This window comes from Echinops telfairi, unplaced genomic scaffold, assembly GCF_000313985.2.
Source record: "Echinops telfairi isolate 266 unplaced genomic scaffold, ASM31398v2 ScPeMD7_35;HRSCAF=133_1, whole genome shotgun sequence".
NCBI classification, from domain to species: Eukaryota; Metazoa; Chordata; class Mammalia; order Afrosoricida; family Tenrecidae; genus Echinops; species Echinops telfairi.
This window is the reverse complement of record NW_022103933.1, coordinates 470,681-494,965: the sequence shown is the minus strand read 5'-3', so window position 1 is coordinate 494,965 and position 24,285 is coordinate 470,681. Positions and strand designations below refer to the sequence as shown.

General features: G+C 37.3%; 1 protein-coding gene across 1 annotated transcript in view; it reads right to left on the bottom strand.

The window, feature by feature from the left end:
• The window catches only part of ULK2 (unc-51 like autophagy activating kinase 2), a 197,366-nt gene that overhangs the window by 116,871 nt on the left and 56,210 nt on the right, over positions 1-24,285 (bottom strand). Inside the window, exons 10-13 of the mRNA XM_045290282.1 lie at positions 23,977-24,059; positions 5,965-6,012; positions 5,359-5,447; positions 1,420-1,591 (exon numbers count right to left, since the gene is read on the bottom strand). Of these exons, the coding sequence (XP_045146217.1) occupies positions 1,420-1,591; positions 5,359-5,447; positions 5,965-6,012; positions 23,977-24,059 (392 nt within the window). The remainder of the gene's footprint in view (positions 1-1,419; positions 1,592-5,358; positions 5,448-5,964; positions 6,013-23,976; positions 24,060-24,285) is intronic.

Here is a 24,285-nt window from a genome sequence, read left to right as displayed (position 1 = left end):
CAGGGAATCCAGGGCGGATGAGCCCTACAGGACCAGTGGTGTGAGTGGTGAAACAGGGAGGGAGGGTAGAGGGAGAGTGGGTAGGAAAGAGGGAACCGATTACAAGGAACTATATGTGACCTCCTCCCTGGGGTACGGACACCGAAAAGTGGGTGAGGGGAGACGTCGGACAGCACAAGATGTGAGAAAATAACAATTTATAAATTATCAAGGGCTCATGAGGGAGGGAGGGGAAAAATGAGGACCTAATGCCGGGGGCTTAAGTGGATAAAAAATGTTTTGAGAATGATGAGGGCAATGAATGTACAAATGCAGTTTACACAATTGATGTATACATGGATTGTGATAAGAGTTGTATGAGCCCCTAATAAAATGATTAAAAAATATCTTAATATGACTGAACGATTACATGTTATGATATGTGAAGCATATGCTAAAAGACTTTTTAAAAGAAAACCGTTATATTTCTGAAAAATACTGTAGAACTTCCACCCAACACCCACACACACAAATTTAAACATCATAAAAAAATATAGACAATAAAACAATGGAATAGAAGACTAAAACAAACTCATTCATATAGAAGAACTTGTTATGAGAAATCTAGCACTTTTTAAGGGCAAAATATTCAATAAATGGTGTTGGCATGATTGATTATATGCCAACATAAGAATGTGAACATGCATCTAACTCCTAAGAAACTAGGATGCACAGTTTACATTAGTGGTCTACAACTTGTTTGTACTAATAATACTTAGAATTCATTATATAAATCTAGGCTTACTCACTTAAGTATTAATCAGTAGGGGAATGGTTTAACAACAAAATAAAATTTAGGCAATTGTAGAAATAAAAAAAATACCTATGAAAAGAAGATGCCTCTCGTATCAGTAGAAAAGTAAAGTCATTTTTAGCTGTATCTATAGCATATTATTTCTTTTCTTTTTCTGTAAGCTTCCTGGAAGCCATTTGGATGCCCCAAAACACTTGTTTTCTCATTTTTTATAAAAATTCATCCTATATATTTACGGAAAATATTCCTGAACTTAACCTAAGTATTTTTTAAGAATATTCAAACTGTTTTAAATACTGTTTAGACTCTTTTTTCCCCAAAATTAATTCTTCTTTAAATTTCTTATCTTAAAATTAATTTTGCTCATTCTGCTGGCTTCTATATTTCTATTTGTATGGCTATAATTCAACTAATTTGAGCTTATTTTCTACAAAGTTCCCACCTACTTCAATTCCAAACTTACTGTTTACATAATATAATAGAACAGATATTAAAAAACTAAGTATATAATTTTAGAAATCTAAATAACTAAAGAAAATACCCATTTGAAAAGTTTATGATATAAGGGTTATGGAAGTACTAGTCTAGTAAATCAAGAAGTATGTACAAGTAGAAATGGTTCTCACATGAGTGGTCTGACGAGAAGTTGTGTGGAACCAAGACAAAGTCATCCATGTCACCAGAAGAGTTCTTGCTACTAGTACTGGTAGAATCGTTGGACACTTGTAGATAGTTGGGAGGGCCCAATGGAGGGGAAGATAAATTTTCTTCTTGAACATGCTGCATATCTGGAAGGGTCTAAAATTAACAATAGGAAATTAAAATTGGTCTAATAACCTAGTGCAAGCCAGAATAATAAGTCATTAAATGAAGGAATACCTACCTCCTCCCACCTCACCCCCAGGTATAAAGTTCCATCCAATAACAAAGTGGAAAAAGATTTTCCCCTTAGAAAATCACATTTCTTTTTTTAAAAATCATTTTATTAGGAAAATCACGTTTCTACAGCATCTTTGCACAAAGACTTCAAAATTGTTCTCCAAAAAGTCAGACCGTGGGGTTTGGAGCTGGTGGGGAGTGGGGTGCAAAAGACAAAAGTGAGAACTGAAAACACTATTCATCACATATATGGTCTGCCTCTCATAAAATGTTTGAGGTGAGTTTTTATTATGTCAATATCTCAAGTCTCCAACTCATAGCCTAACAAAGTAAAAGAAGGAAGTTCACTTAATAACAAACACAAAATGTCCAGGGACTTTATACTAATGATCAACCCAAACCAAACCCACTGCCAACAAATCAATTTTGATGGAAAACAACCCTATAAAGAGAGCAAAGTAAAACTATCCCTTTTGGGTTTCTGTGGCTATAAATCTTTACAGGAGTAGAAAGCCTCATCTTTCTTCCATCGCGCAACTAATGGAGCTGATCTGCTTACCTTATGATTAGCAGTGTAACATGTAATCCACTGCACCACAAAACAACCTTCACCCCCCACCCCCAAACTCATTGGCATTGAGTCAATGCTGACTCATAGTGACCCTACAGGACAGGCTAGAACTGCCCTTGTGGGTTTCCAAGACTGTAACTTTTTGCAGGAGTAGAAAGCTCCATCTTTCTCCTAAGGAGTTGTGGATGATTTTGGACTGCTGACCTTTCAAATCAGAGCTCAATGTGTATTCACTAGACAACCAGAGCCTACACTACCAAAGCTCTTTAAATAAATGAACTCTTTTAAGCACACATAATGACGATGGCCCAAGCTCTGAGGTGTCTGTTGTTGCACTGCTGCCACTGCCGCCACCACCACCACCACCACCTCCACAGCTGCCCCTCCATTCCTGTAGCCACAGTTTCCTCAGGGTACCTCAAGGAGCAAATGAAGTACCTTCCTGATTCCTGGTTCCTACTACATGTCAACCATGTTACAATTTTTTTTTCATTCTGGTAATAGAGATAATTTATTATCAATACCTTCTCAAACCTGGAGGCCCAATATTTCTGATTATCCCAGGGAGAAGAAGCCTGCCAGTAGAAATTAGATACAACAAAATTATGGCTAGATTACATATGTTAGGGTTTCTGGTGGCAGAGTGTGTAATATATTGGACTGCTAGCCACAAGGCCAGTAGTTAAAAACCACCAGCTACTCTGCGGGAGAAAGATGAGACTTCTTGCTTCCATTAAAGATATATAGTCTCAGAAACCTAGAAGCAGATCTACTCTGTCGGTACAGGGTTGTTATGAGTTAGAATCAACTCATAGTTACTTAGTTGGTCAGTGAGTTTCTGAGTTTACACATGCTAAGTTACTCGGTGCTCTCTGCTTACTTCTGTAACAAAAATTTCATAAGCACAGCCAACCTGTAGGCATCTTTCCAGAAGTACTCAGCAGCAGATAAACTTTGACTTTCTTCCATGGTCAACTGCTAAACTTAAATAGTAAAGAAAGTAAAGCTCACCTAAAATAGCATATATACTCATGAATAAGCCAAGTTTTACAACACATTTTTAATGCAATTTCTGTGGTAAAATTAGGTGTCTTGGCTGATATTTGGGTTGCCTTATACTCGAGTATATATGGTAAGTGGTTGCAGTCAGCAATTTTTATGAAGGCTCCCTTACACTGTGGTTGAGAACAAAATACTCCAACCTGTTTACTGCACTAGCAGGCAGAGGCACATTAATCTAAGCATCAGTTCATTTTTATCAGTATGTTGAAGTATAGTTCAGAGCAATCAGTCCAATTGTAACACAGTAAGCACTAAAAGCAGTAAAAGAAGATCTGGATCACGTTGTGGAGATGCTGAAACTTCTGAAATACTACAGTAAACTTAAAGATTTCATGTTACGTAAAACCCTAAAACTCAACTCAGTAAAGAACAAAAACTGTTTCCTCAGGAATTTGAAAACAATATTTAGGTTCGTTGTTCAGAATAATAAGAAGAATGAAACTATTAAGGGAGAATAGAATAAGAATGATGTCCTTCGTGACATAATGACTAACATCAGAATGGATTCAATGTATTATAGATCTGTAAGAATTAAAAAGCTAATGTTCAAGAATAAAAGCTTGTTACTTCACTGCAAATTATGATTTCTTAGAAAACTTTTCCTACTCTTCCTTAAACCAGAAAAGAAGAGTACAACAGAACTCCAAATCTGGTCTCCCATGCACTGTTATGTAATGTAAAACCTCCTGCAAGACTAAAACTAGAGTAGACTCAAAAGCCTAATTGCTCTTTATAAGATTTAAGTTTATTTTTTTAAATAGGTCAGCTTGTTACACTATTCTTGCTGGACTTGAGAGGCACATTGTGTCAGCATACAAGGAATTAATTACTCTGGAGGACCAGGTACAGCCACTAACTTAGTTTCTAAGTTGGATTTTCTAGAACAATCTCTACTTCATAAGCTCTTGTTCTTTTCAATATAAGCCATTCATAATATATAACAATAAAAGTGTTTTGATTAATCTTAAGTATACATTAAAACATAAAGAGGGAAAAAGTTGTTACGAAAATAAGGGATAGGTATTACTTGATTAAATTACAAAAACAAAATTCTTGAGATATACTAAAATCTCTTTAGAAAAACGTGCTCCATCATCAAACATTCCTCAGAGTCCTATAGCAATGAGCAGAGCCTTTAATGAATACTTAATCATATTTTACATTTTGATTGTTCCCCCTTCAACTGAAACTTTAAATTAAACCTCTCTTCCCTTGTTCCTCCCCTTCTTCGCTGTTATGAGTGCCAAGTGCTCAAGCCTAATAAGTTAATGCTGAAAATAATTCATTGTTGTACTGCTAACCTAAACTTAAGTATAAGGAATTAGCCAAAAGAAAAAACAGATGTACTGACAGCAACAAGGAATACAGCCTTGACCATATGAGAGATGGAAACGTAGTCTTAGGGAAATAGCTCCCTGACCTTTCAGATATGTTAATAAAAGGTATGCTGATTTTCACCCATCTCTGTGATTGGCTGTACCAGCTGGTGGTTGGACTTTGATTTTGGTTTCAGTACTTTAAAACTTTTGCTGCCAAGCCTACTATAAAGATTAAAATAGAAGGTACAACAGCTTTCCTCTGAGATTGCCTTATAAATTGTCTAAGTTAGTTTATATTTAATTCATCTGTAGACAATTCAATTTAGGGGTACAGAGTTGTGGTAGTTACATAATCTTGTATCAACTTAAAGGTATCAAAAGTGAAGGGGGCTAAATTTTAGCCTGTCAATCAGGTCACAGCCTGATGACATCTCCTTGTAGGCGTGACCTTCTCATGAGGATTCTGGAAACTTCTCTATATCGCTGTTTCACCTTCCTGTTGACAAGACACATTGAGCCACAGGGAGACCTGCACCAGCCCTGTGATGCTTCCACCACCATTGGATCCAGACTTTTCACCCACCGGCCTCATTGGCAATGATCTTTTACCTCAACCTCTGCTGCTATGTAAACATATAGATAAAAATATTTTCCATAATGCTATTTGCAGGTTTTGTTGGTGAAGCGATGCAATTGCACTAACTCTGAAATTGTTTTTTACTAGCAGGACTTACTGATGGAGATGCAAAACGACAAGATGGAGAATTGCCACAGGAGCTTCCAGTGACAGAACCACCATTGATTGGTACGGGAACTGGGCAAGCTAGAGGAAGAAATCACAGATAAAGATGTGTATCAGTTTGTAATCCAACTAGATAATTTTAATAGAAGGGTGTGTGGGGTGGAGGACATCTTCTTAGGGAGGACCAAACATTGGTTTTTACCTACTACAGTGAAACCTATGAGACCTGGAAATCAACAAGACTGCCATGTTTTTCTGGTTTTCCTGCCTTGGGTAAAGTGCAGTTTTTCCACTTTTTTATTTAGTGGGGTGGAAATTTAGTTTTACTTTTCTAAAAACTTTCCACTTCACATAGTTTCTTCCTTTCCCTGGTTTTACTGTATACATTACAGTTTTCTTGTATAAATCCCAAACTGCAAAAAATACTAAATATATTTCAGCTTGGTCTTAGAAACAGAAGTTATTAAGTATCTAAAACAAGAGCAATTATAACTAGAAAAGCAAAGTAAAAATTAGCTTGGCAATAAAAAACAAAAACAAATTATCCTTTAAGTAAATACTTATTCACAAAGTAAAAATGCATGCATTGAGAACTTACATTTTTTTACTGGAACTTGCTCAAGAAAAGGATGGCTAAAAAATGCTTCTGTAATGAAAAATGAGACTGTAAAGTTTAAGCTGATAGGTTAATCTTTTCAAAGAATTTAATAAGTGTCTGAGAACATAAATCTGTATTTCTATTAAATGTAACAGCTATTATTTATATAAAACTATTGAAATTAGTGTTTCATTAAAAACTTAGACAATCATGATTTTCAAAGCAAAATGCATCAGTTTTTTGCCATTCTTAAATAGATAATCCATGGAATTATTATATATGCTAGGTGTTGGCTAAGAAGACATGGAGTTGGAAAAATGAAGACAAAAATAAACTCATACACACACACCACCAGATCAAAGAGGAAGAAAGGAAAACATCAAACACAAATACTATGAGAGGATAGTAACTAATCTACATTTAGATTTAATTATACTGAATATCAATGGTGTAAACACACCAATAAAAGACAAAGAATAGCAGACTGGATTAAACAACAAAATCCATCAATCTGCTGCCTTTAAGAGACACATCTCAAACTCACAGACAAAAAAAGACACAGAGTCAAAGGCTGGCAAAATATTTACCAAGCTAATGGCAATAAAAGAAATCAGAGTGGCAATATTAGTCTCTGATAAAATAGACCTCAAGGTACATGATATAACAAGATATATAATGTCCATATGCTACATAATGCTTAAGGGATCAATAAACCAAGAACTCTTAAAAATAATATATTTTTCTCAGCAAAAGACCCTCAAAATGTATCAACCAAATCTTCAAAGAGATGAAATGAGAAATCATCAGATCAACAATTATAACAGGTGATTTCAATACACTGCTCTCAAAGAAAGGTAGATCAACAGGTAAGAAACTCAATAAAGAAAAAAAGAAGAAGAAAGAAACTCAATAAAGAAAATGAAGAGTTGGAACAACACAATCACAAACAAGTCAACCTCCTAGACAATTATAGAACTCTCCAACCAACAGCAAAAGAAATACACATTCTTCTCCAATGCTCATATTGGAAAACAGACCATATGCTAGGCCATAAGGCAAGCTTGAGAAAACTGAAAACATATAGAGATCATTCAAACCATCTTCTCTGACCACAGTGCCATAAAGTTGAAAATTATTAATAGAAAGAGCAAAAAAAACAAAGACAAACACTTGGAGACTCAACAAAACACTACTCAAAAAAGACTGCATAACTGCCACAATTAGAGAGGAAAATGGGAAGTTCCTAGAAACCAATGAGAATGAAACCACAACATACCAAAACCTAAGGGACGGAGCACAGGAAGTTACCAGAGGTCACTTTATTACAATACACGCACACATTTAGAACAGAATCAACAACATAATCATTCCAGCAGCACAGGAAAGGAAATCATAAAAAAATTAGAGTGGAAATAAATGAACTGGAAAACAGAAGAACAATGGGAAAAATCAACAAAGTAAAAAGTTGGTTCTTTGAAAGGATCACAAAATCAACAAACCACTAACACAACAAATGTTGGAGAGGGTGTAGTGATATAAGAACCCTTATTCACTGCTGGTGGACTTGTAGTTATGTATAGCCACTGTGGAGGGTGATATATGATACCTAAAACAGATGGCAATTGAAATGCCCTATGCTCCAGCAATACCATTACTGGGCATATACCCCCCAAAAAAGAAACAGACCACAAACAGACATTTGCTCCCCCATATGAGCAGCATAGTTCACAATAGCAAGAAGCTGGAAATGGCTAAATTCCCATCGGTAGAACACAATAATAAAAAAATCTGGTAGGTACATACAATGGAATACTATGCAACCCTAAAAGACAGTGATGAAACCATAAAACATCTCTAGCCATAGAGCAGTGGTTCCTTCCTAATGCCTCTCCCCTTTAATACATACAGTTCCTCATGTTGTGGTGACCCCAACCATAAAATTATCTTTGTTGCTACTTCATAACTGTAATTTTGCTATTGTTATGAATCATAATGCAAATATTTGATATGCAGGATGTATTTTCATTGTTACAAATTAAACATAATTAAAGCATATTGATTAATCAAAAAACAATATGTAATTGTATATTGTGAAATATTTATGTGTTTTCCGATGGTCTTAGGCGAGCCCTGTGAAAGGATCGTTCGATCCCAAAAGGGGTCAAGACCCACAGGTTGAGAACCACTGTCATAGAGGGATCTAGAAGACATTATGCTGAGTGAAATAGTGAAAGCAGTCAAGCACAAAACATTATGAGTCCACAGTGACTTGAACAAGTGGCAGAATGGACGCACGCTCAGCCTTGTCATCAAGTCTTCTGGCTGTGGAGCCAGACAGCCTGGTAAGAGCCTGACCAGCACCAATGAACCATACACCATCCGCCCTAGGTAAGTATTGTGTAGGTCACTTGGGCAGAGGGTGTCTCACATCAGCTGGGATCAAATAGTGGGGGGGAAGTGGGGTGATGCTGTTTGCTATGTGGTTGGCATGTGGATGTTTTTCCTTTTGGCGGGGGTAATGAAACCCAGAATTGATGAACATATAGGGACAGCAAGTAGAATAAGGATTTTGTGGGGAGCAGGGTTCAGTGGTGGTGGTGGCATAAAAGGGTGATGATGTCCAGGAGTCAATGTAGAAAATGAATGTCTGGAAACTGGTAGCAATTACACAATTCTATTGATGTAATTGGTGAGTGGTAATGAAAAATAACCAAGCCTTGGGATTAATACACATATCATCCAGAGTTCAGTCATGTCCACTAGAATTATGTAATTGCTACCACATTAGTTTCTAAGCATTCTTTTTCTACATGAACTCCTTTGTTTAGGCTTTCAGTATTTGATAATGCTTTGAAGTTATGGATAAGGTTTTCAGAGGCTTCTTCTGACATGGTAGGAAGACAAATTCCTTGTTGACCTTAGTCTGGAAGTTCTCCTGAAACCTGTTCATTTTGGGTGACTCTGCTAGCATTTGGAATATCAGTGACACAGCTTCCAGCATCACAACACACAAACCAACACAATACTACATACCAACAGACAAGTGGTGCATATATTTGTACAAATCTTTATTTCTCTAAGTTATTCTTAAATATTTCATCTTTTGTGTGCTTATTATAAATGGTATTGTTTCTTGAATTACATTTCTGAGCTCTCTTCATTAGTATTCAAGAATAGATTATGCTGATCTTGTACCCTGCCACATTGCCAAAACTTTTTGTTTCCAGCCATTCCTTTATTGAGTCTCTAGTTTTTTTCATTACATTCTTATCATCTGCAAATAGAATTTTACTTCTTTGTCAATTTGTATACTTTTGATTTCTTTTTATTTTCTAGTTGCTCTGTAAGATAGTCAGGAAATGTTGAATAAAAGTACTGATAAAGAGCATCCTTTTAAAAAAATCATTTTATTAGGGGCTCATATAACTCTTATCACAATCCATACACACATCAATTGTGTAAAGTGCATTTGTACATTCATTGCCCTCATCAATCTCAAAACATTTCCTCTCCACTTAAACCCCTGGCATCAGCTCATTTTTCCCCTCGCTCCCCGCTCCCCCCTTCCTCATGAGCCCTTGATAAGTTTATAAATTGTTATTTTGTCATATCTTGCCCTGTCTGACGTCTCCCTTTGCCCACTTTTCTGTTGCCCGTCCCCCAGGGAGGAGGTCACATATAATTCCTTGTAATCGGTTCCCTCTTTCCTACCCACTCTCCCTCTACCCTCCCTGTTTCGCCACTCACACCACTGTTCCTGTAGGGCTCATCTGCCCTGGATTCCCTGGATTTTCAGTTCCTATCTATACCAGTGTACATCCTCTGGTCTAGCCAGACTTGCAAGGTCGAATTCGAGTCATGGTAGTGGGAGCGGGGAGGAAACATTTAGGAATTACAGGAAAGTTGTATTTTTCATCTTTGTTACATTGCACCCTGACTGGCTCATCTCCTCCCCGAGACCCCTCTGCAAGGGGATCTCCAGTGGCCTACTAATGGGCTTTGGATCTCCACTCCGCATTCCCCCCATCATTCACTATGGTAAGATTTTTTGTTCTGATGATTTTTTGTTCTGATGATGCCTTATACCTGATGCCTTCGACACCTCGACACTTCGACACTTCGACATAGGCTGGTGTGCTTCTTCCATGTGGGCTTTGTTGCTTCTGAGCTTGATTGCCGCTTGATTACCTTCAAGCAGATAAAGAACATCCTTATCTGGTCCCTGTTTACAAAAGTAATGCTCTCAGTTTTACCCTGTTGAATGAGATGTTATCTGGTTGTTTTGCATATATAACTTCTATTGAGTGGAGTAATTTCCCTTCTAGTTCTATTTTACTTAGTGTTTTGATCTGGATTGGGTTTGGATTTTTATTAAAAATGTTTCTGTATCAATTGATATGAATATGTAGTTTTATCTTTTGTTTTATTTATATGGTGGCTTACAGTGATTGTTTTTCTTTTTATAGTAACATCTTTGCATGCATGTACTCACACATATTGATATATTATTTCATTCTATTGGCTAGGATTTTGTTGAAAGTTTTACATCTATATTTATAAGGGAATAAATTACAATAGCTCTGTAATTTTCTAGTCTGCTAAATTTTCAAATTTGTTGGAATACTGTCATTCATAGTATTGTGTTATCTTTTTCATTTCATTTTGTTCTGTTGTGATGGTTATCCTTTCATTTCTTATTCTTGATTTTTGAATTTTCTCTTCTTGTTTGATGTGCATCTTGATTGCTACTAATTGTCCTCTGAGTCCGCTATATCCCACAGATTCTGTTATATTGTCTTTTTGTTCTCATTTGCTTTAAGGAACTTTACATTTTAATTCCTTATTTCTTCAATTACCCAACAATTTTTAAGTAGTATGTTTGTTCCATTTGCATGTATTTTCCCTTTTTTTTTTTTTTTGGTCCTGGTTCTTCTTATTTCTAATTTTATCGTACCATGGTCTGAGAAAACATATTGGAGTATCTCAATATTTTGAAATGTATTAAGGCTTGTTTTGTGGCTTAACATATGGTCTATTTTAGAGAATGATTCTCTGGGCACTGGAAAAGAATATACACTATGCTGTTGTTGGGTGGAGTATTCTTTGTGTATCTAGGAGGTCAAGTTGATTAATTATACTTCATACTTTTTTTTAAGGACTTTCTTTCAGGATGAATTGTGCTCCCTCAAGAGTAGGTAGTGAAGTCTTCTACTATTATCATTGTATTGTTTATTTCTGTAAGAGTTTAACATAATTTGAAGTTCTTCCTTTGAGTACATGTAAGCTTATTGTGATAATGTCTTCTTGTTCTATCATTCCTTTAATCATTATGTAATGCCTTTCATTGTCTATCTTGCTAGATTTTTCCTGGACATCTTATTTTATCAGATATTGCCACTCCAGGATTTTTTGACTGCCACTACCTTGGCTGACTTTTTTTTTTTTTTTTGTCTTTTTATTTTTAGTTGATTTTTGTCTTTTTGTTTAAGGTGTGTTTCTTCTGAGCAGCATATAAGATGAGTCCAGTTCCCCCCACCCCCACCCCAATTTTAAGGGTTTATTAGGGAAGTTAATAGGTTATCACAATTCAAGATCAGTAAGCAATAAGGATACAGTGTTGGTCCACATCAATACTTGTCTTTACATAGCAAGCTAGTTTTCAGAGTCCCAGCCCCATTGTCCCTTGGCCTCCGCCTTTATAAACCAGGAAGTCTTGCTGCTCTATCTCACAGCATCATATTTTCAGTGCTATGCTGCTTCTCTTGCTCTTCCATAGGCTTCGTGCCAGTCCTTGATATCAGCCTCCACCACTTCAGACAGATACCTGACACTTGTTCCTCCAATAGTCCTGGGTTTTTTCTCTCTGATGCTACTTCAAAGAGGTCAAGGTGAACAGAACAAGGGAATATTTCATGGTTTAAAGTCTGGAAAATTGTGCATCAGGGTTGTATACTCTCACCATACTTGTTCAATCTATATGCTGAGCAAATCATCAGAGAAGCTGGATTATATTAAGAAGAGTGTGGCAACAGGATCAGAGGAAGGCTTATCACACAGCTAACACAACCTTGCTCGCTGAAAGTGAAAAGGACTTGATGCACTTACTGATGAAGACTACAGATTTCAACATGGATTACAACACAATATAAGGAAGACTAAATCCTCACAACTGGACCAAGAGGAGAAAAGGCTGAAGTTGTTTGAGAAGGATATGGATCCACAATCAATGCTCATGGAAGCAGCAGTCAGCAGATCAAAAGACAAATTGCATTAGGTAGATCTGCTACACAGGACCTCTTTACAGTATTGGAGAGCAAGAATGTTTCTTTAAGGACTAAGGTGCGCCTGACCCAAGCCATGGTATTCTTCCTTGTATAATATGAATGTGAAATTTAGCTATTGAATAAGGAAAACCGTAGAATAGATCATTTTTAATTTTGGTGCTGGAGAAGAATACTCAAGTATTCTTGGACTATTAAAAGGGCAAACCAATCTGTATTGGAAGAAGTAAGGCCAGGGGCAAGGATGGCAAGACTTCATCTTATATACTTTTGACATATTGTTAGGAAAGACCAGTCCCTGGAGAAGGACATCATGTTTGGTAAAGTGTAGGGATGGTGAAAAGAGGAAGGCCCTCAATTAGATGGATTGACACGGAGGCTGAAGCTATGGGCTCAGGCATAGGAACAATTTTGAGGATGGCATATGATCATGCAGTGTTTCATTCTGTTGTGTATACGGTGGCTATGAGGTACAGCCAACTATCAATAACACCTAACAACATCTAACAAAAACACATAAAATACAACAAAAAAAACACACCAACATAAATGAAGGGATTGTTCCATGCTTGTGGATAAAATAAAATAAATCACTGCCATCAAGTAAATGATGACTTATAACGACCCTCTGTGGGTTTCTTCAACTGTAACTGTTTACGGAAGTAGAAAGCTCAGTCTTTCTCCCATGGAGATGCTGGTGGTTTTGAACTGCTGATCATGTGGATTACAGTCCAATGTGTAACCACTACATCAGCAGGTTTCTTAATTCTTGTGGATAAGAAGGCTTAATATTGTGAAAATGTCACTACTCCCCAAAACAACCTATAAATATAATGCTATTCCATTTGAGATCCCAATTTCATTCTTTAAGGAAATGAAAAACGAATTAACAATTTTATATGAAAAGGAAATTGACCAGGAAAAGGAAGTAAGTACATAAGAACAACAAAGTTGGATACTTTTCACTTCCCATTCTCTGAATCTATTACAAAGTCACAATAGTCAAAACAGCTTGGTACAACGATAGACGAATGAAAAAGAATAGAAAACCCCAAAGTAAATCAAACCACCTACAGGCAACTAATGTTTGACAATGGGCCAAAAAAAATATTAAATGGGGGAAGATAAAGTCTCTTTTACAAATGGTGCTGGCACATTTCGGTTTCCATCTACAAAAGAATGAAACAGGACCACATATACAAAAATGAACTCAAAACCTAAATGAAATCCTCCAGCTATAAATGGAAAAACAGGGAAAAATTATGGGCCCTAATACAGAGCATAAAATATTGCCAAACATTAAGGAAGAAAAAAAAACATGACAGAAAACAAAACAGATGACTGGGACATACTAAAATAAGTCTTATGTGCATCAAAAGAGAACTGACAGACTGGTGAAAATTTTGAAGAAATGTTTACAATCACTAGTCATCTAAGAGACACAAATCAAAACAAATTATGAGTATTTAACAACAAAGTTAAAAAAAAACCCAGAAAATAATAAGTGAAAGAGGTGTAGAGAGATCCGAGCCCTCATACACTCTTGGAGGCATTGTAAAGAGGTGCTACTGCCGTGGAAAGCAACAGGGTAATACCTCAAACTGGGAATAGTAATTTTATATAACCCAGTAATCCCTTTATATTCTAAAGAAGTTAGGAATCATAATATGCATAGACATATGTACCCTTATGTTCATCACAGCACTGTTCACAATAGTAAAAATATATAAACAACCAAATGCCCATCATTGAAAGAAGGGATGAAGAAACTTTGGCATGTACATAGAATGGAATACTATGCGTTACTAAAGAATAATGATACAACTACAAAGCATTTCATAACATGGGTGGACCTGCAGAATATTATGCTGCATGGAAGTATTCAATCACAAATGGGTAAATATTGTATGTGACTATTTCAATAAAGTAAAAATAAAGACAAAGGTTTTCATACCACAGGAAACAGATTTTAATGATTATCAAATGGGGGATGGAAAAGGAGATAAGATGAAATAATAGTCTAGGCAATTGGACATTGCCTCACAGAAAGGCCACAAGGAAGGGATGAGTTAGCCACAGTGCAGTATAGCTCTGACAAAATGTACATTCCTCTAGTTCTTTAATCCTTCCCTCCCCCAGACCCCCACACTGTCATGACTCCAGTTCTACCTTATAAATCTACATGCTAGACATGTACACACTGGTACATGTACACACTGGTACAGATAAGAGCTCTTGACACAGAATCCAGGACAGACAAACCCCTCAGGAACAATAATGGGAGTAACAACACCATGAAGGCAGAGAGAAAATGTTGGGGGAGAAAAGGGGAACCGATCACAATGATTGCGGCACCCTCCTCAGGGGGTTGAACAACAGAAATGTGGGTCAAGGGAGACAATGGATGGTGTAAGATATGAAAATAATAATAATTTATAATTTATCAAGGGTTCACAAGAGTGGGAGGATCCTAAACTGAAAAAAAATTACTTATGTCCCCCTGGCAATTAGGAACTTTTATGTGATAGATCATACTCCAGGATAAGGTATAGGTAACTGCTTTTGGTGGGGTAATAGCTCCCCAATGGATTTTGGTGTGGTAATAGCTCCCCAACGGTGTCACTCACTCTGTGAAACATTGGTTTAGCAGGGTAGACAGGTGTTAACTTGGGTAAAGGAGAAGGCAGTATTATATGAGAGGGAGACAATAATTAAAAGGGAAAGGGGTCGGAGTAAACTACATTCAATCATTAATTTTAAAATAGAATTTTCATGGACATGGATGCTAAATTCCTTAATGAAATAGTAGCAAACTAAATCCAGCCTTATATAAATGTGTAATAAATCAACTGGGGTTTATCCTAGGGAGAAAATAGTGTGAGGCCACATCTTACTCTCTCCTACTACAAAAGAAAGGAGAAAGAATTAAACTCCTCACTAAACCACACCTGATTTCCATGAGGCAGAAGTCAACATGCTTCTCCACATCAACCTTCTTTACACTATTCTGGCACCTGCCCACAGCAACCCAGTCTCTGCTGGGTTCAATAATTTGTTGCAGTGGCCATAAAGAATTGACAGACAATGATCACAATTATAACGGTTAAATAGGGAATATAACAGATTACAAGTCAGATTCAGAAAACATTAAGAATATGGTTATTTTGTCCACAGTGCCTCTTCTCAGCCATGTTAGCAGACACATCTCAGTCCTCAGTCTCAGCCCTGTGGTCCCTTGTCCTCTGCTTTGTCTAGGGAAGTGTTACAAGAAAATTCCTTTCTTTACTGTCCAAAAGGCACTCTACTCTGTAAGTCAACCTTCTGCTGAAGGCACTCAGCTTTACACATTTCCTGATCAGGAAGTCTATTGTTATGATTCATGGTCATTGGTGCTTCTTCACAAAGAGATCTCCGATATGTTTCACTCTTGGCTCTTCATTTTAAGTGGAAATGGTATTTTCTTTTCCACTCTAAGATCTTTATATTCAATGAAATGGCAAAACTGATGAATCCCCTCATGAGAGTCCTACACAGCTTATTTGCCTGCTCACCCAGTCATTTGGTGGGAGTTGCAAAGACTATGGATAGAAGAGAAATAGCAAGTAATTTCACTTCATTGCACCTAGGAATGCAAATGTTAAATAAACCATTAACATTTGAAAATAATCATATTAAAAGATTTTAAAAGGAAAAAAATCACGAGGGTTTCAAATAGTTCATAAAAAAGGAGAATTAAGTGGTAATATATTTTTCCCTATGAACTTTTGAAATCTCCCTTATATCTTAAATGTTGTAGAAAACAACGCTCATAGGAGGAGTCAATATGGTGCCCAAGTAAGCAGCACATACTGAGAGTTCTTTCGTGGAATGTGGGTCTAGTGTCCAGGACTAGTGGGTTGATTTTGGTGAGTAAGAGGACCCCTAGGACAACACCCCCACCCCCCAACCCCCCGCCCACCACCACCATGGATCTGCCCTGAGCTGGAGTCCCAGAAGAGCTGAGATCTGATTCTTGGGATATATCCTATTGGCTGGTTGGGCTGCTCCTGCATGTCACTGCTACTCTACCCCACCCCCAGGGCTGGTCTTCATGCCAGAAGCTGCTTGCCTTTCCTGCCAAGACCCACACAGCTATGGGAGGAATTCCTTGCAGCAGCTGCCCACTTGCAGCACTAGGAGAGCTGCCCCTTTCCCCTCTCTCCACTTGGCAGCGCTTGGGTCTCTCCTTCCATTCACCCAGGGCATCAGGAAATGACCTGCAGTCTACCAAAAGCAAATGGCTGTGGGGGAGATGGCGGTAGGCCCCACCCCCACCCCCACATCGTTGAGAACTGTTCACCTGCAGCCAACTGCCTGCCTGCTTCTGCTGTGCCTCCCACTGGCACCAGCCCAAGGCACTACTTTGTGTTGCGCCCCCCCATATCCCTGCCTTCCCACCCCTGCTCAGTCAGGGCAGCCCAAGGTCTCCCACTGGCTTAGCTCCTGCCCACAGCAGTTCAGCACTTCCCTAGTGTCCCAGGCTGGTGGGGAGCATGGGGGAGTGCATGCTCTCCCCAACACATAGCCTGGCTATGGAGCTCAGAGAATAAGCAAGCAGGTGTTCCCAAGCCACACTACCTCAGACTCCAACGCAGTCAATGCCCACAAGTTGGCCCCCTCAGCCTTCTCATTGCACACGGATCTCCTCCACTCCTGCCACATACGGCAGCAGTGGCCTGTCCCACGCCAGCATGATGCTCCGCGCCATGGATGCAACAGCTGCCCCCACACCTATTTTGTCTACCCCCTTCACTATTTCACTTGCAGTGCCATGCACAGACACCCTGGGGAGGCCCTCCCCAGGCACCTGCACCAAGACAGTGGGGTTGTTTTGCCCTCAATCATTTCCCCCTCCTGTGGCAGCGAGTCCTCCCCTACCTTTGCTTTTTATTAGGCATCTTTTAAAAAAAAGAAAAAGAGAAAAAAAATGTTTTAATGAAACAAAAAAAGTCTGCTAATCATGGCCTACAGCCCAGTTCAAAGCAGCCCAGGGCATACATACAGGCTCCAGCCCCACTCCAGTCACTGAAACTCCTCACTACTGTTGGCCACTGAATCCGCTGTGGAACCCTGTTAACACGGCAATCTGACTAACCTCTACAGTAGGCCACAGGCAGCCCCTGTAAGCACTCTTCTTTTTTAAATTAAATAATTTTACTGGGGGCTTGTACAACTCTTACGATTGTACGCAATCGTAAGTACGCAATCGATGCATACATCCATTGTGTCAAGCACTGCTGTAAGCACTCTTATCAATAACAAAGAGAAAGAGCTCAGGGTCCCCTGGTCTCCCAGAAACGTTGGCGCCTACCTCCACAAAGGGGTCACGGAAGCATCAGCAAACCACATCACTCTCAACAAAAAACCAGAGAGACAAGACACAATAGCAGGGTTAATGATGCTCACAGAAGAATCAGACGTGGATCTGCCACAAACAGAAATCTTCAGAAGGCTGCTTGGAGTAATACAGGAGTTGAGGGAAGCGACGCAGAATAAGGATGCAATGACAGAGGAGATGCACAATTGAGGGGATGAACTCCACTATAGAGGGGATAAAGTCCACACACCAAATGGAAATACAGGTTCTAAAGAATGAGGTAGTTGAAATTACACACAAGATCACAGAATTTACGTTTAGACCAGAGGAGGCAGAGAACCGCATCAGCTATCTTGAAGATACTCAAGAAGACCTCAGCAAATGAGAAAGAGAGACAAATACGATGATAAGAGAGGCAGAAGATAACCTGAGATCAATGACAGATGCTATGAAGAGGAATAATATTCAAATAATTGGTCTACCAGAGTAGGATGCAATGAACAAGTTGACAGCTAAAATAGTGAAGGAATTACTGGAACCAAACTCTCCCACCTTAATGAATGAGAATCAAACACTCAAACAAGAAGCAGAGAGGGCACCAACTGGACTAAACCCCAAGAACTCACCAGGACATATAATAGTCAAAATATCCAACTTAAAAAAAAAAAAATCCAACTTTGAGGAAAACCATCTCCCCCTCTATATTTGTAACAAACAATTAAAAATGAAATAAATTTCATTTAAAATCATGATTTTCAAACAGCCTAGTCCAGTCAATCCCTGTTGAGAATTTGCAATGTCCACCCAAGATAGAGTAAATTAGAATCTATATTTCAACAAGATCTATTAGATTCACCTAGAGAGCATATAAAAATGTGCATTCTGATTCAACGCATGGGGTGGAAATGTATGTTCTCAGGAGGAGGTTGAATTTGAAGGGCTTGATTGAAAGCTTTAACAAATCAAAAAACACACAAAATATCTAGGAATGCATTTAACATATCATGTGTATTATAAACCACAAAGTAATGCTGACAAAATTGAAAGGCCTAAATAGAGATATACAATGTTTATGGTTACAGGGGCACAATATTAAGATGCCATTTTCTCAAAACAGATGAACAAATATTCAAGTCAATTATTTCAGTAGGCTTTCTTATAAAATCTAACAAAGTAAATCCAAAATTTATTTGGAAATAAAAAGAACCAAAAACCACCAAAGGAATTTTCAAAAAAGAAACTAGCTGGAGAACTTAGTCAATCCAATTATAAGAATTATTACGAAACTACAGTAATAAGGTAAGACAGTGTGACCCAAATTGGTTTCACTGACAATTTGAATCAAACATTTAAGGAAGAAATAATACTCATATGAACTCTTCCAAGAAACAGAAAAGGAATACGTTCCAAATTATTTAAAGAGGAAATTATGTGCCATATCCCAAACTTGATAAATGTACCAAAAGAAAACTGTAAACAAACTACTAGATATTTATTTCTCATAATCACAGACAAAAATACCTTTTAAAACATTCTAGTAAATAAAATTAACAATACATAAAAATGATAATACATCATGAACAAGCAGAGTTTAAACTCAGGTATGCAATGTTAACATTTTCTAAAGAAAATGTAATTCATATTAAGAGAGAGAGAGAGAAAAAAAATCATTTCAGTTAGATACAGATTATATTGCATATTATTCTGCAAATGTAATGATTATCAAGAAAAACACATTTTTCCCCCATGGGGGAAAAACAAGCTTTTTCCACATAGTTCTGATTTAACTCCACAGAAAAATAATAATGCGTAACTCTTTCCTCACATCATAAATAAAATTAGTGAGTGAATAATAAACATAAACAATACTTAAAACTACAAAATTATCCATGAAAACAAAGGTGAAACTCTTAGAGATACCGGAGCCAGTAAATATATTTTATAGATCATAAAATTCTTAAACCATAAAAGACAATATTGACAACTTGCATTTGTAAGTCCAACATCATTAGTCATTAGGGAAATCCAAACAAAGTCATGATAATTTTGCTTTTATGGAACACTGAGTTTCTGTCTACAATAATGAAGAAATCACATTGATAAGGATAAGGTTTCATGGCTGTTGATTTATGTTAATTAACTGTACAGATTTAAAAAGATAAATTAATGTGTCAAGTATTTACAACAATAAAAATGCAGCTTTTAAGGCTACGTATGTACAAGCACCTCTCATGATTAGGTTTCTGTTTAGAGACTTAGTACCATGCCTTTCAGGGACATCTCAGTTAATTGGCCCAATATTGTGTTTAGTGCGTCTATTCTACCTCCTAATTAAAAAACAGGCTTGGGTTTTTAAAAGTAAGCAGAGGCCATCCAAGGTACAATTGATCTTTCCTTACATAGATCAACAGAGGAAGAATAGCCAAGAATAGAAGGAAGAAATGCAATGTGTGGTTAGTTGCCTCCATTGAACAACTGGCTCTTTTGCCATGAGACCAGGAAAACTAGATGATATGTTTTAATCAAAGATTATGTAACACAATCCCGATCAAAAGGGGGAAAATGTAACAATTTCAAATGTCTATAGGATCCATAAGATAAAAACTACTGTACTTAGATAATCTTTAAATTTGGATTCTTCAAGCAATCTCTCAATTTTAAGAAGTGTAGACTTTGTGCTTTGAAGATTTACCTTTATGGGATCAAACTGAACCAGGAAAGCAAAAGATTAAATAGGAAACTTAAGGGACAGTGAAATCTATGTTTAAGAAGGAACTCAGGGAACAAAAAAAAAAAAAAAAAGAAGGAACTCAGGAAAGCAGACTAAATGGTTGCAGAACTTGTAGAATATAATCAAAGTCATTGAATTGTAGAGGTAAGAACTATTGAATTAGTGTATGTATGTTCCATGCATATTGTCAAAAATAAAAGATGAAATAAATTAAAATTTTAAGAAGAAAAAGAAATGGGCAAAAAGTACAGAAAACAATATTCAACATCATTAGTCATCAAGAAAGTAATAATTACATAGATCAGGGCTTCCCAGACTGAATGATCCAGTGATGGGCTTCAAAAACAAAAATGTATCTGTTATCCTGGATTATGGGCTAGAGTAAAAATGTTTTTTTCATTGCCAAGGGAGCCCTGAGTACCAATAATTCATTTTTTTTATTTTCTGAAAAGGTGGCAGTAGGCCAAGTTTGGGAGCCTATAAGGTAGAAAATATAAAATTTACTCACTGCCATTAATTAAGTCGATGGCAACTCATAGGGACCCTAAAAGAAAAGGTAGAATTATCCCTGTGAGTTTCAGAGACTAACCTTTAACAGGAGTAGAAAGCTCTGTCTTTCTCCTGGAACAGGTGGTGGTTTTCAAGCGCTGACCTTATGGTTAGCAACCCAATATGTAACCACTACCATACTTAGATAAATAAAAGAATATAAACATATTTTTCTTCTTTTCAACCCTTAACTGATATAAAAGACAGCTGCAAAAAATAATCATAAATGATTGTGTTTGGCATAAAACATATATAAAGATGTAATATATAAATAACAAAAACAGCACAAGGGAGGTATGAGAAAATAGAATTATATTAAGGCAAAAATTATACCACAGAGCAACTTGAATCCCCCAGAAGGAATGAAGTGTAGTAAATAGGGTAACTACATGTTAATATAAGGTTCTATAAATGTGTTTTTAGTTTTTTTTTTCTATTTTGTCTCCTCACTTCTTTAAAAGTCTTATTATTGTACAAACCAATAATTTTAATACTGTGTTAAAGGATCTGGTGTCCCTAGGTAGTGCAAATGGTTAAACGGTGTGGCTGTTAATCAGAAAGTTGGGAGTTTGAGTCCACCCAGAGCACCTCAATAGAAAAAGAGAAAAATCAACCACTGAATCCCTACAATGTATAGTTTTTCCACTGAAAATCATAGAGGTACAATAACAATCAATTTAGCAACTAGTGGTTGTAGTGTAGGTTTTATAAAATAGAGAGTACAAAGTAGAAGGAGGGAATGGAACTATATAAAGGGCAAAGCATCTATATTTCAATGAAGTTCTCTTAGTAGTTAAGAAAATAACTCTAAATAGAAAAGTATATTTTTAAAGAGTAAAATAATTTAAATGGCACACTAGAAGATCTAATAAACATCACTCATAGGCTGAGAGTTCCCAAATATATCTTCAGTTTAGTCCTTTGCTCTGAAATCCAAGTACCTTTTTGGCATCTCCATTTAGGTGTATATATATATATATATATATATATATAATGGTAGCCTGCTTTAGCCATCTCTGTAAATCCCTTCACTTGCTCAAGTTAAAAATCTTTAAGTCATTCTTGAACCATCTCTTTCTCTCTTTTTAGACCTAATGCATTAGTTCCCTCTACCTCAAAGAGTTTCAAAATCCAATTAACTCTCAAAACCACCACTTTTTAGCATAGGTCACGGGTCTGCAAACTGAGGCTCATGAGCCATATGCAATACATGTGGCTCTGAAGTACAACTGAAAAAACTTAAAGGAAGCTTGAAGGTAAACAAGCGGCCATCTAGCTCAGAAGCAACAAAGCCCACATGGAACAACATATCAGCCTGTGTGATCATGAGGTGTCGAACGGATCACTGAAGACAAATGGGTGCATAAGCAAAGGTGGCAAAGAAAGCTGATGGTGCCCGGCTATCAAAAAGTATAGCGTCTGGGGTCTTCAAGGCTTGAAGGTAATCAAGCGGCCATCAAGCTCAGAAGCAACAAAGCCCACATGGAAGAAACACACCAGCCTATGCAACCACGAGGTGTTGAAGGGATCAGGTATAAGGCATCATCAGAACAAAAAATCTTACCATAGTGAATGATGGGGGGAGTGTGGAGTGGAGATCCAAAGCCCATTAGTAGGCCACTGGAGATCCCCTTGCAGAGGGGTCTCAGGGAGGAGATGAGCCAGTCAGGGTGCGATGTAACAACAATGAGAAATACAACTTTCCTCTAAGTCCTAAATGTTTCCTCCCCACTCCCACTACCATGACTCGAATTCGACCTTGAAAGGCTGGCTAGACCAGAGGAGGTACACTGGTACAGATAGGAACTGAAAATCCAGGGAATCCAGGGCGGATGAGCCCTACAGGACCAGTGGTGTGAGTGGCGAAACAGGGAGGGTAAAGGGAGAATGGGTAGGAAAGAGGGAACCGATTACAAGGAACTATATGTGACCTCCTCCCTGGGGGACGGACAACCGAAAAGTGGGTGAAGGGAGACGTCGGGCAGGGCAAGATATGACAAAATACCAATTTATAAACTATCAAGGGCTCATGAGGGAGGGGGGAGCGGGGAGGAAGGGGAAAAATGAGGACCTAATGTCGGGGGTTTAAGTGGAGAGAAAATGTTTTGAGAATGATGTACAAATGTACTTTACACAACTGATGTGTGTTGTGTATGGATTGCGATAACAGTTGTATGAGCCCCTAATAAAATGTTTAAAACAAATAAAATAAAAAAATTCTTTATTAAAAAAAAAAACTTAAAGGATATTCTTCAGCTAATGGTGATTTCATGTGTTTTTAAAAATATATTTCTGTCTCTCAAATAATTTTAAGTTGTTGTAAGGGGCAGAATTGTCCTGACAATCTTAGAAGTTTGCTGACCCCTGGTCTAGACTAAGCTAGGTTCCTAAGTCCTCTAGATAACTGCAAGCATCTCCTAGATAAGCTCTCTCAGCTCTACCCTTACTGTGCTCTTGCCCCTTCCCCTGCCCCAGCCCCAGTTCATTCAGCAACCAGACGGATCCTTTTTAAAACATCGGTCAGATAATATGTATACCTCTACTCAAAATCCTCCAAAGGTTCTCCAACAATTTTGAGTAAAAACACAAGCTCTTAACTGGCCTTGTAGCTATTCTTCAAGCTGTATGATCTCATATCTGAACTTGTGTACAAAGCATGCACTCTGTCAGAAAAGATCTTTCCACAGATATCCACATGGCTTGCTTTCTGAACATCATCAATCAAGTTATTTTCAAATGTCACTTCCCAGTGAGAACTTCCCTGACTGCCCTAATTCAAATTTCAATTTCTATCCTAGACCTCCACACCCATTTCCCTTTCCTTTTTCACTATAGTACTTATCAACTTCTAATATGTAATTTGTTTATAATTTGCTTATTGATCTCCTACAATAAAATGTATTTATTACTGTAGTGCTAGTAGTACCTACAACATATTAGGCCCTTAAATATTTATTAAAACATGATAGTGGGGAGGGATAAAAAGAGATAGAAGGAAGTTAAACTGATTTACATTTTATAACTAGTATCTTAAAAAAAATCAAACACATAAAAATAAAATTAGAAAGCACACAAAATCTGAAACTATTACTTACTAAAGTCCATCCTATCTTTTTGGTTTCTTTGGAGTAAACCCAAAAGGAGATTCGCCAAAAGAGGTGATGTTTCACTGGGAATACTGAGGGAAAGATAAAAACAAAACACTAAGTCATGAGCACATATATATTATCTATGTGGAGTTTGCATTCATTATTGTAATGTGAAATACACATGCAGTTTCAAAAATAAGTACTACGATGTACATCAAGAAAACCATGGTTAAAGTTTCATATCTTAAAGGAGTAGGGGGAAAAAAAGTGAAATCACAACTGAGATAGTTTATTGTGCCAGCCTGGCTGATAAAC